The 19,153-nt window shown below is 45.9% G+C and overlaps 1 protein-coding gene across 3 annotated transcripts in view; it reads right to left on the bottom strand.

The window, feature by feature from the left end:
• Nucleotides 1-2,336: 2,336 nt before the first annotated feature.
• The window catches only part of NIM1K (NIM1 serine/threonine protein kinase), a 57,325-nt gene continuing 40,508 nt past the window's right edge, over nucleotides 2,337-19,153 (bottom strand). For all 3 annotated transcript variants that reach the window (XM_046672002.1, XM_046672001.1, XM_046672003.1), the window contains exons 2-4: nucleotides 17,974-19,009; nucleotides 5,272-5,540; nucleotides 2,337-3,157 (exon numbers count right to left, since the gene is read on the bottom strand). In XM_046672002.1, coding sequence (XP_046527958.1) covers nucleotides 2,408-3,157; nucleotides 5,272-5,540; nucleotides 17,974-18,265 — 1,311 coding nt within the window. In that variant the 5' untranslated portion in view covers nucleotides 18,266-19,009 and the 3' untranslated portion in view covers nucleotides 2,337-2,407. The remainder of the gene's footprint in view (nucleotides 3,158-5,271; nucleotides 5,541-17,973; nucleotides 19,010-19,153) is intronic.

The raw sequence follows: 19,153 nt of genomic DNA on the forward strand, positions 1-19,153 counted from the left end.
CTCTCTGTACCAGGAAGAAGGGGGGATGACCTTATCTCTGGAAACTCTTAAACAATTTGGAAGGCAAGGACTTAAATCTGCATAATACCTTTACCCTTGTTTACTGTGCTTTTCTGGTAATCTCCCATAACTGACTCTCCCCACCTCCAACATCCTCCTTTGTCATTACCTGAGGATGGTATTTAAGGTGAGAACTTCAGCCATTTTGGTGAGTTGCTCAGTTTGCCTGAGCCTCTCCCATGTATACATGTTGTAAAGCTTTGTGTAATTTTCTCCTGTTATTCTGTCTCATGTGAATTTAATTCATTTTCCGGCCAGAAGGACCCAGAGTGGGTAGAGGAAATGTCTTCCTCCCCTGCACTATATACTTCAACACCAAAGCAGCCAGCAAATATAGAAGAACAGAGTGGCTCAACTAAGGCACCAGCTATAGGACAGTACCCTGTAGAGTTGAGGTGCTGTCCTCTAGGATGCTTTAACAATGACTGATAGATAAGTGTCCCCTATTGTCAAAATATACAGGTTTGGGGACCAATGGGTAGAAGTAGGATTGCCTTCTCTCACCATCACAATCAGCAACCCACTTGAAGAATTTCTCTTTCCTACAACGTAGGCTCGGCTAGATTAGAGGTTTTGGTTCTTGGGGTCAGGGCGATGCTTTCACCAAGGGACCCAGTGAGGGTCCAGTGAGTTGGAATCTATGACTATCACATGGTCACTTTGGGATCTCTGTGCCAGTGGACAAGCAAGCAAAGAAAGGAGCTATTATGCTGGTGGAGATTATTGACCCTGACTATCATACGGAGTTAAAGCGGAGTATGTCTGGAACCCAAGAGGTTCACTTGAGTGTCACTTTTGGGCCTCATGATAATGGTGAACAGGCAATCGCTGCAACCATGGCCTGAGAAAGAAAAGGCAACTAAAGGCTTGAATTCTTTGATGATCATGGTCTGAGTCATACTACCCAATCTAGAGCAGCTAACCTGCTGGCCAAAGGTGAGGGAAATTTAGAATGTGTGTCGGAGGAGGGAGGGATGAGCCCACATACAGCCTCAGGACCAGCTGCAGTAATTACCGTAGATTAGCCATTTTCAAAGTGTGGTCTCTGACCAGCAGCATCAGCATCACCTGGGAACTTGGTAGAAATGCAGATTCTTGGGCCCCACCCCAGATGTACTGAATCAAAAACTCAGTCTGGTTTAACAAGCCCTCCAGGTGATTCTGATGCACTAGAACTTGAAAACTAATCCTGCTGCGTTAAGTCTTTCCAGGTCCCAACCCATAGAAGGAGATGACTGCAATAGATTGGATTTAACAGCCAGCAAATCTGAGTAGACCCTGGGGTGGGGGTGGGGGTGGGAGTGGGCTGTGCACCACTTCAGATCCTTTTAGCCACATTTCTTCCTCCAGCCCTGAGGCAGTGACCATTTCCATGCAAGTTTGGGCAGCTTCATGCAGGTCCTACTTGACTGCATCTTATCTCAGGCAAATGCTGTGTACCTCTTACTTCTCGCTCCAGGGCTTCTCTGACACTGAGGCATGGGAAGCACAGGGTACCCATTTGGCACTCACACTGCATAATCTTGAAGGACAGGGCAGGTGACACTGTGAGGCCACTCTTAACCAATGGTGAACAGCAGCTGATGGATAAATGTTTTTCCCTTTGTCCCCTGGGCAGACACCTGAGATGTGTTTCATAAGTCTCCTCAGGAGATCCCACAGGACTAAGTGCCAGTCACCTGTAGCACTGGCCAACTGGTAGTGGCTTTCCCTGTTTCTCTCCCCTGCCCTTCACTCCTGCTCCCAAGGACCACTTCCCCATAAACTACTCTATAGGGAGCCTTTGTCTTAGGCTCTCTTTGGGAGGAAGCTAGTCTAAAATCCTTCTTGGCCTGCTTTTCAAGAGTCACTCTTGCTTCTCATTCAGATCTCAGATTGTCATCTACTCAAAGTGGCCTTGTCTAATGATCTAATGCAAAGTAGCAAGACTCTAATATCAGATCACCCTATCTGAACTCTCTGCATAGCACCTATCACTATCTAATATTTTTCTTAAAAAATATTTTCTTGTGTCAGAGCCTTTGTCCAGTCTTAGGATATCCTACTCAGGAAAGGAAGGACCCGGCCTATTTCATTCTTTGCTCTTTCCCTGGCACCTTAAAAAGTGCCTGGCACATAGTAGGCACTGCATAGATATTTCTTGATTAAACGGATGAATGCTAGAGTCTGTGAACGGGATAGCAAATCAAGCCAGAATCTGAGCTAACAGACACCTTTGGGGAAAAAATGCATATCTTAAATTAAAATTTATTTAAAAATTACAAAAATGTCTCCACCCAAGTTGTCCTTGAAAAAGTTTAAAAGCAGCAACAATGATCTTGGTTAATTACCAGCAACCTAATGCAATTTATAAAATTGAACAAAATTTAGATGTGTGTCTTATGCCTCTGTAGACACGAGACCCTTTCTTTAGGTCCCTTTCTTTAGGGTCTGGAAGTATCATTATTGGGACACTTTCCAAAGCCTTTTTCCTTTGGACTCTGTGTAAAACGATTCGATAGACCCCTGTGATGGAGCTTCGGGCATCTCTCCCTTGGTTATTCCGAATATGCTCTTCTGTAATACCCAAATGTTCTAAAGTGCTTTTGACCTCATTTTCTTCTTCTTTGAGGGTGCTGGTTTCTGACAAGTGTTTGGGATCTAGCTGGAAAGGTTCCAAAGGAGTGGGATACGGCACCCCTTGCATCCATTCATTGTTCATGATGGAGTCGATCCCGTACCTCTCGGTGGGCGTGGGCTGCAGGACGCCCCGGATGAGGCGGAGGCAGGGCGCCGACACGTGCGGAGGCACGCTGTACGTGCCCTCCAGGATGCTCTTCTTCAGTTTGGCTACCGTCTCTGCTCGAAATGGCATGGTGCCTGTCACCATAAAGTACAGAAGCACTCCCAAGGCCCAGATATCCACATAGACGCCGACGTAATGCTCGTCTCGGAAAAGTTCGGGTGCAGCGTAGGGAGGAGACCCACAGAAGGTATTCAGCATTTCACCTTTTTTACTCACTGTGCTGAATCCAAAATCGCCCACTTTCACGCAAGTATTACTGGTATAGAATACATTTTCTGCTTTCAGATCTCTATGAATAATTTGGTTTTCATGCTGTGAAAGAAGACAGGGAAAAATCATAATTCTGAAAGTAAAATACCAACACAAATGCATCAGTTGCTCTGAAATGGTGGGATGATGATGCCGTAATAACCAAATTCAGTGTAGATCAACTTACATCATGTCAGCCAACAGCAAGAGCTGCCCTGTCCTAACCTTGAGCCAAACGCAACCCACTCCCCCGCCCCACCCCCCCCCAATAGACCAAAGGTTCTATTCTGTCGGCTGAGGGTTGAAGCCTGTTTCACACATGTGGATTCAGGAATTAACACCAGAAATCAGACCCAGATCTTATGAAACTACATAATGAAGCAGTAATCCTTCGTTTTTGAGGCCATATATGAGACTTTCTGGCTGAGCAATTTCTTAACTAGGGCCAACACTGAGAAGGCTTGGAGTCCTCTGTCAACTTTCTAGCCATGCTCCTTTGGGTGGGCTCCTTTTAATTCTTTATAGAGTTTAGTAGAAGGAAGATGGCTATTATTTGGCAAGGTTCTAGCAGCAGGTCCCGCTGTGGGTTGTGAGCACATGCCCCACCCCCAACCCTTGCATTCTGGATCCAGACAGATAATCTTGAGGACCCTTGACTTGTTCAGTCCCAAGGGCTCTTGGGAAATGGTTTAATGTTACTTTTCCCCCATGGGTCTTCTGGGGTAAGATTCCAAGCTTTGGAGCTTGACAACTTGGTTAATTCTGGGTCCAACTATACCAGCTATGTAAGGTGTGTATCAGTTTCTTTCTTTGTAAAATAGGATGCTGCTAACCACCTCCTAAGGCTGTTGTGAGAACTGTATGTGATGCTGCATCTGCAGTGTTTAGCATGGTCCAGGCACATAGTGAACTCACTCAATACAATTAGGATCTATGTCTGTGATTCACTCTTCCTCCTTTCAGAGACCAGAGAGCTGGGAGAAATGTCAGAGTGCGAGCTTCAGAGGACTCAGCTGGCACCCTCTACTGCTGGATTCTCTTCTGCTCTCCCACTAGATTTCTTTTCCAACTAGAATGTGGAAACTCTTTGCCCATCTGTCCTATTGCTTGGTATGGGTCTGGCTTATTCCCTGGCCCTGGGAAAGGACAGCACAGCACAGGACCGCTTAACTGACAACTGGTGGTGGTACCCTAGGTCTGAAACATCCACTCCCCTTGCAATCACGTTCTTCTATCTCACTCACTTCTTTTTCCTACCCCTCTCCCTTCTGACTGCTGTCTTGGGCCCCCAGGGTCACTGATTCCTCTGCTAATAATTTGGCCAGGAGGTCACTGACCCCAGTTCTTGCCCCACAACATCCAGGTAGAGAAGCAAACCAGAAACAGCCTCTCAACTAATATGGACTGCAGACAAGCATCTCTTTCCTGCCAAGTGGACTGAGATCTGGATAGAGAGAGTGGTCCTAACTTTTGCACTAACAGAACAGTAAAAGTGGTAGTCAGGTCTGCAAGTCACATTCCTCTTGCATGCCCAGCAATACGACCAATGCTAGAGAGGGCATAGATGAACCAATTCTTGGGGGAACTAGGGAGTGTGCTTTAAGGAGTCAATTTATCGAAAGAAATAATCAGAGAACTAAAATAAGAATGACATAATCCAGTGTTAATCTGCTGAACACACAGGCAGCAAGAGGTAGAGGAGTCCACCAATGGCTGTGAGCTGATGAGAGACTCCAGAAAGTTTCAGAGAGAGACAGAACTGAGCAGGGATAGCATTTGAAATGTGAGGCATGACAAGAGCGGAAAGGGCATTCTAGCCACAGAGTTAGGAAGGCAAAGCCAAGAAGCAGCAAGAAGCCAGCTCTGCGGGTAGTGGAAGAGGGGGTTGGAGAAACAGGTGTGGCCACGGAGTGGGTGATGGTTATCTTGCTGCTCAGAGGTACTCCTGCCAACTTCCACAGAAGTCAGGAGGCTGCCATGTAACGGGAGATCCCTGGGCATTGTTTCCAAGGCAGGGAACACAATCCTAGCCAGACTTCTGACGCTCACAGAAGGGACTACTGTCAGCCTTTGTAGGACTAAAACGCTCTGGGATGCTTAGATGACGGTAAACTAAAGCCCCACCCTCGTACTGTGGGCAGAATGCGAGCAAAACTCTCACTCCTGTCCCCACTCACCATGTGCTTCACGGCAGACACGATCTGGGAGAAGATGAGCTTGCTTTCTGGTTCTGAGAACTTCCCTTCAGTGCTAATCTTCCCAAAGAGCTCACCACCCCCTGCATACTCCATCACCAGGTGGAGCTTGGATAAGGTCTCCACGACTTCGTAAAGGCGGATGATGTTGGGATGGTGCAGTTTTTCCATGCTGGAGATTTCACGGGATAGTAGCCTTTGGGTTTTCTGGTCTAACTTGGTCTTGTCCAGGATCTTAATGGCCACCTTTTCTGGAAAAAAAAAACAATCAAAGTATATGTCAGATTTCCTAGGAGCATAGATATTTATAACCGGAATGGACCTAGATTAGCCCCTTTATTTTACTAGACTCGGAGGCTAAGTGGCTGTTTCCAAGCTCGGAGAGCCCATCAGCGGTAATGACAGAGAGCAATCCTTGAGTTCAACATCAGTGCTGGTCCCGTGGATCAGTGTGAGTCTACCACGCACAGGTTTTGATGCCAACTCCTGCCTCTCAAGGAGGTTTTAGTTTGATGATCTTTATCCAGTTTTCTGGATAAAGTTAAAGCTCCTTTACTGAGCTGAGAAAGCCCCTCTGGATCAGGCCCAGCTCCCTCTTCAGCCTCATAGTCCGTCACTCCTGTTCCTGGTCTCTACCTCTCTGTGCACCCTTTAGACCAACCGTTACAGAACTTTCTGTGGTTCTCTGAAAATGGACTGAACATTCCCACCTGGGACCTTCCCTCTACCTGGATCATCTCCTCTCTCTGGCTCATCACTCCTTCCCTGTTCTTTACTCAGTTAACTCCAGATGATCCTTCAAGGTTAGCCTCAGAACCAGCCTCTTCAGGAAGCCTTTTATGACACTTGTCCCAGAAAGATCATGATATCCAAATTCTGTGTATGCTCTGTACTGTCATCTCAGCACACTGGCCTGTAAATGTTCACTCCTCACCTGTCTTGGCCTCCTCCCCCCTTCCCTGTGGCTGTGTTTTATCTGACTTTGTCAGGGCCTGGCACATAATGTAACAGCACGGGACACACCAGTACTGAATGTGTGTGAAGTGTTGGTGACGGCATGAGGAGACCAGCACTGCAATGGGCTGCTGGTGGGAGGATTAATTGGTACAGAGGTTCTGGACTGTAGTTTGCTATTAGACATTGAGAGCCTTTTGACTCAGCCATTTCACTTTTGGCAATTAATCTTAAAGAAATAATCTCACACATGCACAAGACTGCATGTGTAAGAATATCTTTGTGATACGGGGAACAGCTTAAGCATCCAGCAAGAGAGATTGTTAAAGTAAAGTGGGGTTCGTCTCTCTCTAAAATGGTACACCATGCAGCTATCAAAATAATGATGTTGATCTTTATTTATTGACATGAAAAGATGCTCAATATAGAAGAAGTGAGGAAAAATACAAATATACATTTGCATAGAAAAAAAATCTGGCAAGATATTCACCAAAATGTTTAGAATAGTTCTTTTATCAATAGGGGGATCATGGATGGCTTTCTTTTAAATTTTTCTTGCTTGTCTGTATTTTCTAATTTTCCTACAATTAATTATACAACCTAATTAAACAATTAATATAGGTTGTGTAATAAAAAATAGTTAACATTTGAAAACGAATGCACCTCTACTCCAAAATAAAACTTCATTCGTGTTTTGGTTCAAACTGGACCAGACTTTCTCTTAGATAAGAAAGAATTTACCAGGCGAGTAAATGGGGAGAGCAGATCGCAGGGCACCTGTTTGACCTACTTTCAAAACAACTGCTTTGAAGATCTTTGCCTCTGTGATTCCCCCATGAAAACAGATGCCACTGGTTTAAAATAGCAGTGTTATTGGTATATTAAAGCAGGTCCATTAGGGCTTCTGGAATGGAAAGAGGCAGGGTTCGCTGGTGTCTGATGTGGCCACACTTACTCTGGTGGTGGCAGTGTTAGGAGAGGAGGAGGCAAGCCATAAACAGGCAGAACCCTCCAGGCTTGTGAGAAACCGTGGAGGACGATCGACCCCAGCGGATGGACCTCCACTGCCCAGCCTCCGGACATTCTTCCTCCCCAGTGGCGTCTTTTCTGCTGTTCAGTCTTTAGGATTAAGATTCCCTTCAGCTGCTTACCTGAAACAGAAACTTCTGGTTTTGTGTGTGAGTGAGCTCTTATTTTAAGAGCTAAAATAATGAATTCCATCCTTTACTCTGGCAGATTGCCTGTAGCAGAGGCCACTTCTCCTCCTCTGTCTCCCTCCAGCACTGACCCAGACTTCTGTTAAGGTGCGTGTCCCTCTCTGCTGCCCTCTCTGACCTACAGCAACTGCTCACACCATTCCCCACATTGCAAGCACCCAAGAATCATCAGGTCATGGTGCAGGTCAGGCTGCTGTCACAAACCTCCCTTTAGCACATCCTAGTTTTATGTTATTTTTTTATATATATATATTATATTTGAGTGGCAGCCCTCCCAGGACTGGGTCCAGAGTGAGGCAGGAGAGGAGTGGTGAGAGGGAGAGCTTCCTTGGTTCTGCACCCCACGCGCCTTGACGGCCTCACTCTAGTCCCAACCTGTGTCCTCCACTTTGTGTTAAATCAGATTGTAGGCGTGCCTCGTGACATGAATGTATAATCATATATGACATTTAAAAAGCATTGGTATTCCAAATTGTCACTAAGTGGTAGAAACTGCTGTCCCTTGAAGAACCAGGTCTCTCAATCCACTCTTTCAACAAATGCTCAGTGAGTACCTACTATGCACCAGGCGATGAAAAAGACAGACGCTATTCCCACAGTCCAGGGAGCACGAAGGACTTTGCGAAAAGCCGTATTACAAGTGTGCTCATGTTAGGAAAGGATACAGACAGGAGGACGGAAAGGCCTCTCTGGGCGAGGACACAAGTTATGAGCAGGAGGTGAGGAGGGAGCCCCTACACTGGGCAGTGGGCAGTGAGAACGGCATGTGTTCCGGGCTTGGGCAAGACGTAACATTTGTGTTTGAGGACCTGAAAGGAGCCCACTCTGATGGGCACAGAGAAGGAGGGGAGATGGTCCCAAACCAGCCTGGAGCGGCAGGCAGGGGTCAGACAATGCAGGGCCTCCAACAGCCTTGGAGGCTGTCTTAAGAAATGTAGCCTCTATCTTTAGGGCAGTGGGAAGACATTACAAGGTTTTAAGGGAAAGTGTCATAATCTGATTTCCATTTTAGAAGGAACACTCTGGCTGCAGTGTAGGACATGATAGAAGAGGAACAAGCCCCAGAGCAGGGGCGTGGTTTAGGAGGTGATTACAGCAATCCTGAGACAGGACTCTCTTGGTAGTGGCAGGGGAGAAAGAGAGAAGTGGACAAATTTGAGAAGTAAACCTCCCCTTTCTCCAAATCTGGTGAAGAGTCTGACATGGGTCCCACCTAGTGGGCAACACATGCTTTAAAGCAGGACTTACAAATTCAAATGTCTCTAGAGGCCAGGGTGGTAATCAGGTGGCAAGTGATGCAATAGGCAGTAGTGAGGACTGTGGAGTCCTGAGGAGTACATGTCCCAGTGCAAAGGGGCAGCTGCTCCTCAACACCAGACAGTTGTTACTGTCTTGCATGTAGGCTCAGTGTTGCCAAATCTGATTTTTTCAAGAGAAGCCAGACATCTGAATTTTTTTTTTTAAGGAAGATTAGCCCTGAGCTAATGGCTGCCTATCCCCCTCTTTTTGCTGAGGAAGACTGGCCCTGAGCTAACATCTGTGCCCATCTTCCTCTACTTTATATGTGGGACACCTACCACAGCATGGCTTGCCATGCAGTGCCATGTCTGCACCCGGGATCCAACCAGCGAACCCTGGGCCGCTGAAGCGGATCGTGGGAGCTTAACCGCTGCACCACCGGGCCAGCCCCCAGTCTATACACTTTTTTGATTGGCTTCCTTTATCAATAGAATAGTTTTGAGCACTACTCTATGTATATTTATTTATAAATTATATGCATGTGCTAATAACATATGCATTTTAAATATACATAATCATAGAAATTAAAAAGATATAATTACATATAAATATAAATGGAAATGCCAGTATTCTTCCCTCATCCCAGTGAATCATCTTGGGCACCCCCTAGGGTATGTGTACCCTACTTTGGAGACCACTCAGGGTCACCAATGACCTCCAAGTTGCTAAAGCCAGCGATCAGTTCATAGGCTTCAGATCCTGAGGCCGGGATTCAAGTGCAAGTAGTTTATGAGGGTGGTGACCCCAGGAAATACTGGTAGAAGGATGAGGAAGTGAGAGAGGAAAGGGAAGATGGACAATAAAGCATGTGTTACTAAGCAAGTTACCAGTTAATCCTGCTAGGAGTTATCATGCCTAAGTTTTATCATGGGAAGGCTGAGAGAGCTGGGGTATTTATACATCAACTACTGCCAGTAACTAGTTGTTAGCTGCTCCTGGGGGACGTTAATTCCCCTGTATTTCTGGCCTCCCATGCATACAGGAAGAGCAGGCTCCAGTAACTAGAGAAAGCCCAGAGGCAAAGAGATGGAGAGACTGGCATTTGAAGGCCAGGCCTGCATGCACTGAAATGCTAAGGCCCAAGGAGACACGAGTGAGGCACCAACAGCCTCTGCCATATATGTGTAATAGGTGTGTAATAGGCATGTTCAATACTGTGCTCTTGATCTCCTCCCAACCCCAAATCTGCTCTTCCTATAGTCTTCTCAACTTCAGTAAATGAAGGCTCTATTCTTGCCATTGTCCAGAACAAAACATTGAGTATTTGACTCTTTTCTATTATACTCCACTTTCAATCTATCAGCAAGTCCTGTTATTTCTATCTTCTAAATATAGCCAGAATCCAGCCACTTCTCAGCATTCCGTGGCTTCCTTCCTGGTCCAAGCCACCACTGTCTCTTGTCTGGATTATTGCAATGGGCTCCTAACTGATATCTCATTTTCTGCCTTTGACCCCTTGCAGTCTATTTTCAACAGAGCAGCCAGGGTGATCCTATTAAAGGATAAGCCAGATCGTGTCATTTCTCTGCTCCCTCCGAGGGCTCCAGTTTCACTCACAGGAAAAGCCAAAGTCCTCACTATGACATATTGGCCTGACATGGTCTGGGCCCTGCTACTGTCTGCCCTCATCCCCCTCAGCCATGTCTGGAGTACTACAGGCCCGCGCCCACCTTGGTGCGCATATGCTTGCGTCTCCCTCTGCCTGACCGCTTTCCCCATAGAAAAGCAGCAGCTGTGGCCAGCTCCCTCGTTTCTTTCAGTTCAGTGATTACCTCCTCAGTAAGGCTATCCCTGCCAACTTATCCAAAGCTGCGGCCCTCACTGCTGCCTGTCCCCGCTCCTGCTCTGTTTTCCTTCTCATCACTTATCCCTACATAACAGAATATTTTACTGACTTATTTTTGTTTGTCTCTTCCCGCTAGAATATAAGCTCCATAGGACAGAGATTGTTGTCTGTTGGGTAAAGTGCTGTATTTCCAGTCCCTAAAAGAGTGCCTGCTACATAGTAGGTGCTCAACAAGTATATGTTGAATGAATAATCTCATTTAATCCTCACAAGAACCCAGGATAAATATTATCATTGCAGTGTACATTCAGTTTGGCACCTGGCATCTTCATTGACTATCGCGTCCCAGGCATCTTCCACGTTACCACAGACTCTTCATAATCATGATTTTTTTTTAAACTTCTCTTATTTTTTTTTTCTTTTTCTCCCCAAAGCCCCCCGGCACATAGTTGTATATTCTAGTTGTGAGTGCTTCTCGTTGTGCTCTGTGGGATGCTGCCTCAGCATGGCCTGATGAGTGGTGCCATGTCCACGCCCAGGATCCGATTTTTAATCATGATTTTTAATGGCTGTGTAACTTTCTATCCAGTGTACATGCTTTAATTTACTTGACCATTCCTATATCACTGGGTCATAGAAACTATTTCTAGTCCTTTGCACTATAAATAACACCAAAATGAACATTTTTGGTTATAGTATTTCTAATATTGGACTTATTTTTAAGATGGATTCACCAAAGCCACTAACTAAGCATTTTTAAAATAGGAAAACAATTTTAATTGCTGTTTTAATGAATATGTTTAAAAGGAGGGATCAATTTTTAAAATCAGTGGGCCTTCTCTATTAAACTTTACTAGAAAGTGAGTTCCTCTGAGAAGATTACAGCACAGAGAACTCACCAGTGAGTACTGCCATCCATTGCTCTCCCTCCAATATCTCTTCCCCACCACTACTGGATTTTCATGAGAAATTAGTGTACTAACTTAATTCCCCAAGTATTTGTTGAGTGTTTATTATAACGCATGTGGGGGAACTCGAAGGATCAATACGATACAATGTCTGACACCAAGAAACTTGTAATCAGGACTTCCAACACTGTCCCTAAACCCTGGATTTGTTAAGCCCCACATTTTCATATCTCATTCATACTTTCTCTTGGGCTCCAGGATGGCTATTGGACTCATTTACTTCATGACCTCCATATCTTTACTCTCAATTCCATTTCTTCTCTTGTATTCGCTCTTCCCTGCTGACTCATTAAAGCTGGAAACCTGGGAGTCGTCTTCACTTCTTCCTTTCCCTGTCCCCTCCTGCTCTCCCCCATGCAGTTGATCACAAGATTTTCCAATATTCTAAAAGATTTTTCAAATGCATCCCCTTCTCTCCATCCTCACTGTCACTTCCTTAGTTGAGATGGACATCGTCATTCATCTGGACCATCAGACTAATATTTTATTCTAACTTTCCTGACTCTTCAACTTCAATTCACTTTCCTCACTGAAATCAAATCATATTAATGACCTGTATTAATTGCTTGCTTAAAGCTCTTCAATGGCTCCTGATTCCTAAATGACAAAATCCAGATATGTAAGATTCTCCATGATCTAGCCCCTGCCTACATCACCCACCATATATCCCACCACTCTGTAGGTGCATTCCATGCCCCAGCCTCGCTGAATTACTTTTAAATCCCCAGTACCCCCCACACTGGCTCACACCTCCATGCGCCTTACATCCTCTCTCTCTGCCTGGAATTCCCTTTCCCCTGTGACCTGTATAACTTTTTCTCAAACCTCGAGACCTAATGCAAGTCTTTCCTGGCCAACTGACCCTTTCCTGACACCCTTGGGTACAACTGAGCATGCCCTTTGGGCCTTACTCTGTGACAGCACTTACCATTTGTTTCCTGTCTCCATTACCTACTGTGAGTTCCCATCAGGCAAGAACTGTATCTTATTCATCCCTCTAAGGCCCAGAACAACTTATGGGCACAGGAGAGTTTATTGTATTAAAAAAAAAAAAAGAGGGAATGAATGAACCGATGAATAAATAAAGAGAAAAGAAGAAAGGGTTCTAGAAACATGAGACTAGAGTAACAGAAAGAAAGACCAGGGAAGAAAAGGTCAGGAAGGGCAGCAACAGAGAAAGGGATGGGCATCCATGGCCTCTTTTACTTTTGTTTGTGACAACAGATGGGACATAAAATATTTAGAAGCCCAGTGCATCATCTCTTTTGAAAAATTTCTAATCAGCCTAAAAGGGGACTCATGACAGCTCAGCCTGCCCTATCAGCTTGCAAGGCCAGAGGGAATCTGAGCTGTTAGCTATAAAAATAAAGTCCAGTCAGCGGGGGGCCTTTACTGGAGCCTACTTTCTAGAGATCCAGAGCAGCTGGTGCCTTTTTAAAAACTACTGTCCTAGGAGCTGCCCCTGGTACTGAAACCCACTGCTTTCCTGGGACTCTCCTCCATTGTCTTACCCAGACTGTTTACATTTCCTAGAAAAGCTGATGACAATTTGGGGCAAGTTGACTTTTTAGGGGGACCATATTTGTACAAATCACTGTTCCTACTATGTAATCTGACATGGCCCGGCAATGGGACAGGGTACTAGAAATCCCCAGAAGGCTTTCTAAACCACTCACAGTAAATGTCCTTCCTCTTCCAGAGGTAAAGATTTTAGAGGAACGTTCCTTCTTTCTTTCCATTCCAGTCAGCTCAGGGTAGCCAAATGTCCTCCCTCCTTTTCACAGTCTCTTAGTCTTGACTCTGCCATCCTCCCCCAAGATTCCATTTCTCAACACCTGAGCGGCTGTGCTCTTTCTTCATCCCCTCCCATCGATTTGCATCTGGGTTCTCCCCTCCTTCACACTTCTCAGTTCGTTTCGTTCTCACCTTTCTACTCTTTCCTTGACTAAGGGGCTCACTGAAGGGTAGAAGCCCAGAAGAGAGATGAGGATGGTTCTAGGACTAGGCCATTACAGGATGGACCTGCAAGTCAGGAGGTGAAGTCTGGGATTCATTTTTCTGTTGCAGCCTTCTACTGTGCTCAAGTTACCTGCCATTATGTTTTCTGGCTTGTTTAAACTTGCTTCTTGGACTGAGCTTTCCACTGCCTTGCTTTCGGCCTTCCCCTTCTCTTTCACACACACCATCCCACAACCAGAGGGGACATTATACGTTTGACAATAGGGCTACTCTGTGGCAGGTTAGGAGGGAGGGGAGCATGTCAGTGAGGCCACAGGGAAATGCCATGTTCTCTGAAACTCAAGGGACTACAATTAAGTTAATTTTGTAATACCACAGACAAGAAGCCTTTGGCCTTCAAGAAGAAAGTCACTGTGTAAATACCAGTTGTTGTTGTTGCCCCTTTTTATTCTGTCCTCTTCATATAATAGCCTGTCTACAGAATTAGACACTTTCTTTCTCCTGGCTTGTGGTGATCGCTCTGCTTAGCTGGTTATAGTCTCTATGGTAGAAATGTCCATCAATTTGCTGCTCTGTGTACTCCCCCTTCTCTGAGACACTTCTGTGGACCTCAGGCTCTGCCTAGAGAGCAGTGGGCCATGTGACCCTAAGGGCTGCAGCTGACTTGACACAGGCATGCGTTTGACTCAGGGGTGGCCCATCACCACCTGGCCAATGAGCAAGCATATTCTCTGTCTTTAAAATTTAATCTGGAACAGAATGAAACTAGTGAGATGGACATGGCAATAAAGCTGAGAGATTAAGTAGATATGGGACTGGCAACAGCCACTCTTGGTCAAGTGCCTTCTGATGACTAAGAGAGAAAGTTACTCTGTAGAAAGCAGTGTGAAGATGGAACTCTTTCATCAAGGGAAGTAGAAATGAGAAACCACATGGCCCCAGAGAAAGACATAGAGAGAGTATTATCTTGAAATCTGGCTCTGCTTCCTTGCTGTGGGCCCACAGAATTCCCCTGTACACAATTCACCCCTTTCAGTGTGAGCTAACTTCAGTTGGCTTCTGTTCCGTGAACTGAGTGATCTGTGACTCAAACAGGCCTACAGGACCTCGTCTTTTTTGAAAGCAGATGAGTAATAGGATTTAATGAAGACTTACTGTGTGCTCTGTCTCGGCTCATGGTAGATATTCAATATATTATATTTTGAAAATCTGCTCCTCCCAGGAATCCTATGCAGCTGATATATTTCCCTCATGTATACACGAGGGAATTGAGGCCCAGAATGGTAAAATAACTTGTCCAGGGTCAAACAGCTAGAGAAAAAAGAATTGGAACTCCAACCAGGCCTGGCTGACTCCAAAGCTAACATCTTCCCACAATATTGCACTGTCTTCTGCCCCTTAAGACCCGGCAGCAGCTCTCCCTTATCCGCTGTCTGAACAGGGAGAAGGTCAGGCAGGAAGTAGGCTGCAAGAAGAGCCCCTGCTGCTTCCCTGAGTCTGGGTGATATACTCTCCTGCTCCCTGTTGTTTCCTGTTTCCTCAGCCCTTCTGCAGGCATTTTGAGGGCAGGACCCCTCCTTGGGAGTATTGTCACGAAGGAGAGGGATGGTCTGTGAGTGAGCCGGGGTCTGGCTGGGGTCTGCTGTTGGAGAAGGCAGTGGTACCCATTTTGCTAGCTGGTCCAGGGCACAGAGTGGAAGACTTGTCTCCTCCACACTGCAGCAAAATCCTGAAGTGGCTTGGTGGAGTGAAAAGAAAGCTGAGTTCTAAACCTGCCTCTGCCATGACCTTGGGGTAGCAAACACTGGGCCTCTGTTTCCTCATTTGTAAAATACAGGAGAACTAGATGAGGTCAGTGTTTCCCAAAGTGGAACCTTTAACACTCACAGGGCCAGAACGATTCTAGTGCATGGAAACAGCCTTAAATAGCCCTGATTCACGGCATCCAAACCCTATTCCCGTTTCAGTCCTCCTTTCCTTCTCCTAATTAAGGCAAAGAGAAAGTCTCAGATTGGTTGTTGGCTCGTTTTAAATTACCTTCTATTACTTGGTAATTTCCCTTCAAGATTTTTAGAAAGTTTCCAGGAGAGTAGATTTTAAAGGTTCTCACCACAAACAAAAAATTGGAATTACGTGAGGTGATAGATGTGTTAACCAGCCTTATTGTGGTAATCATTTTGCAATATGCACATATATAAAATCACTATGTTGTGCACCTTAAACTCATACATTGTTATATGTCAATTATATCTCAATAAAGCTGGAAAAATAAATAAATAATAAAACTTTTCAATTTGTTTGCATTTTATTTATTTTTACCATTACCTTCTATTCATAGCAAGTGATGTTGGTTTTTCATTATTTTAGTAATGTAACATTTCCTTTTGAAATGTTTATTTAAGTAAAAAGTAGAGTTGTACCAATGATAGTTACCATTCATTGAGGGGCCACTATGTGCCATGTACTTCACATATGTTATTTCTAATTTTCCCAATACATCTAAGAGAAGGATCATTATCTCTGTTTTACAGCTGAAGCGACTGAGGAGCAAGGAGGCTGAGTAAGATGCAAGAAGTCAGATGTCTAGTAGGTGACAATAAGGATTTGAAACAAATTTGTCTGGTTCTGAAGTCTGTGTTCTTTCCACTGCCCCACCCTGCTTCCTCTCCAGTGGAATCTAACATCTGGACCCACAGTCAGGAAATAGCTCCAAGTTGGCCACTCCAGCAGCCTTTGTGCAGACTTTCACTGCTGTGGCCTCTCTGCTGCACTGGATGCTCTCTCCTTCCTGAATTCCTCTCCCCTTTGCCTTTATCCAACTTCTCTCCCCTTCGTCATCATGCCTTCTGTCTCATTTCCGGCCCCTCGTCTCCCTATGCATTTTATCTTTTGTCTTTCATTTTTGCTCTAGACCGTTGAAAAGCAACTTCTGCCTCAATTAGATTTGAGTTACAGCACTACGTCTACTTTTACAAGTAAAGTAAGCACTGCTACTGGCTGCATTTTATCAGTGAGGGCTCCGAGGCTCAGAGGAGGACTATAATTTACCCAGGTAAGTAAGATGAGTAGCTGATGTGAAGACATGAACCCAGACACTCAGGCTCGGAGCAAGATGGAAAAGGACTTGGAGCTCCAGTGGCTCGGGAGCATGTGTGCACGCGTGTGTGTGCATGTGCGTATGTGTGTGGGGTCTGTGGTACTTTTTCTATAGGGGTCAAACATAGGGATGGGAAGGGCATGGGATTGGGAATTGGAGGGGAAAGAGAAGAAAAGACAAGTCTAACATAAGAAAAGAGCAGCCTTGAAGACACGGTGGTAGGCTGCATCCAAGGAGAGAAAATGTCAGTACGGGACTCACAGGGAGAGGGGAGAGCCAAAGGCCTTTAGAAAGTCAGTAAATTACACTGAGTTGCAAGCTTTCTTTTTCTGTCTCGTAACTCCCTTCTGATAATCTTCATGCTGTAACCAAGTAGAGGTAACTTGGGGAAGTGCCCACTCTGGGTTAGGGCAGCAAAGAGCTGCTGGGCTCTCAGCACAGTTCCTCCCAGAGGCCAGAGTGGTGGGCACTGCTGGTCTAGAAGCCAGAGTGCCCAGTAGCCAAGTGTGGGTCTTTGGTAAAGAGCAAGGAGCCAAGCAACAAGGAGAAATAGTACAGAGTAGACTGAAGGAGAGGAGGTCCTGAGGTCAAGTCTCTTTTCTCGAAATTTAACAGAAATAGCAGGGGCCAGCCCTGGCGGCCAAGCGGTTAAGTTTGCACACTCTGCTTTGGGGGCCTAGGGTTTCACTGGTTCGGCTCCTGGGCATGGACTTAGCACCGCTCATCAAGCTGTGCTGAGACGGCCTCCCACGTACCAGAACTAGAAAGACCTACAACTAGAATATACAATTATGTACAGGGGGTCTGGGCCAGTGGGCTTTGGGGAGAAGAAGGAAAAAAAAAAAGATTGGCAACCAATGTTAGCTCAAGGTCAATCTTTAAAAAAAAAAATATCAGAAGTAGCAGCCTCCGGTAAGGAGGGGAAACAGGACCCTGCGGTCCACTGATAGTGGCAATCGGGGAGGTCTTCCGTGCCATTCTGTGCCATTGCTAATGACACAAACGCAGAAGTTATAAATAAGGATTTGCCTTGGAATCAAGCCACACTCCACTTCACCTTTCCAAGGTCTAATTGGAGAGGACAGATTCCCCTCAATGTTTGAGTGAGTTCATCCACATGGCACAGTGGGAGAGTTTTTGGAGTCAAAATCATCTCAGATGGAACTGCTGACACCACGTTTAACTTCTTTGGATCTTACTTTCTCTATTTGTAAAATGAAAATGTTGACCTCACACCGTCACTGTGAAATGCCGGGATAACAATGGATGGCAGCTGGCACGGGGCTTGTGCCTAGCAGGGGCTCAGAGTGTCTCCTCACTTGTTCCCTTGGCCCCTTACTCCTAAACCATCCCCAGACTAGGTCCCAATGCCACGGGGATGACCCTTGGGAGGTCAGATCCTACCTTTGGTTAGGGAGTGAATCCCGAGCTTGACTTGGGAAAAGTTCCCACTTCCGATTTCCCCTCGGATTCGGTAGAAGCCAATCCGTTTCCCCAGTGTGATCTCTCTCACCACCTTCTCATCTTGGGACATGTCCTGTGTCATCTTCTCGAAGGGTGTCAGCTGGCGAGGCTGTCCGTCCTCATCCTCCTTGCTGCACTCTGTCTGACAGCCACTCTCCACGCTCTCCCGCCGATCCCATCTGGCATAATGGGGGTTCAGCAGACTGCCTCCATTCACATACACTGCAGTCATCGTCCACACGGGCTCACGTCTCCATCTCAGCAAAGGGGCACCGATCAAGGGCAGGTTGGGGAGGAGCGGAAGAGGCTGGTGGGTGGGAGATAGGAGTTAAGGACTGCCAGAGCCCTGTGTCCGTGAGAGCTGGCCTGCAGAGCTGGGCAAAGACTCCTTGGTGAGCAACTCCCTTCTTGGCTTCAATCAGAGGAGGACAGAGGCAAAGGGGCCAGCAGAGTGAACCGAGCCAAGCCAAAAACTGCCCACCTCACTGGAGACATTTCACAGCTTCCTTCATGTTGAACTTCCCAGCTCCCACTATGCAATCAGACACACATGCATTTCCCACAGCCACTTTCCTGAGCAGGCTCCAGGAACTCTCTGGCTGGCCGTGCAGCCTGATGCTCCGTGGTAGGCGGCTGTGTCCCAGAACAAAGGGTCCGGTTTGCTATTTCCTTTGATGGCCAGAGAATCTTTCACTCTGGTATGTAAAAGCCCCAAGGAGGCCCCCAGGTCCCTGCTGCTGGTGCTCATCTCGGCCCTTCTTCATTTTGCACTTCTCCTGCTGTCAAATTGCAGGGCCCCAGAGACCTAATAATCTGGACAGCAGGAAAGCAGAAACTTGCAAATCAGCCTTCTGGTCACATGGGAAGTCAGAGAAGGATTAAATCCTTGCAATGTCACTTTAGCCGACCTTTATTTAGATGAGCCTTCTTCTAAGCTGTGAGCTGTCTCAAAAATTGGGCAGGTGCTGGGTCATTCCTAAGCACAGACAGTAAGAAAGTTTATTAGCTCAGCTAATGTACTGTACAGGATTTACAATGAACGTGAAACTGCTTTATAAGCATTCATCTAAAAGCATTATGTAATTTAAGTTATGACTCATCTCAGTCGTAGATGCTTGTT

This window comes from Equus quagga, chromosome 9 (genome assembly GCF_021613505.1).
Source record: "Equus quagga isolate Etosha38 chromosome 9, UCLA_HA_Equagga_1.0, whole genome shotgun sequence".
Lineage (NCBI taxonomy): Eukaryota > Metazoa > Chordata > Mammalia > Perissodactyla > Equidae > Equus > Equus quagga.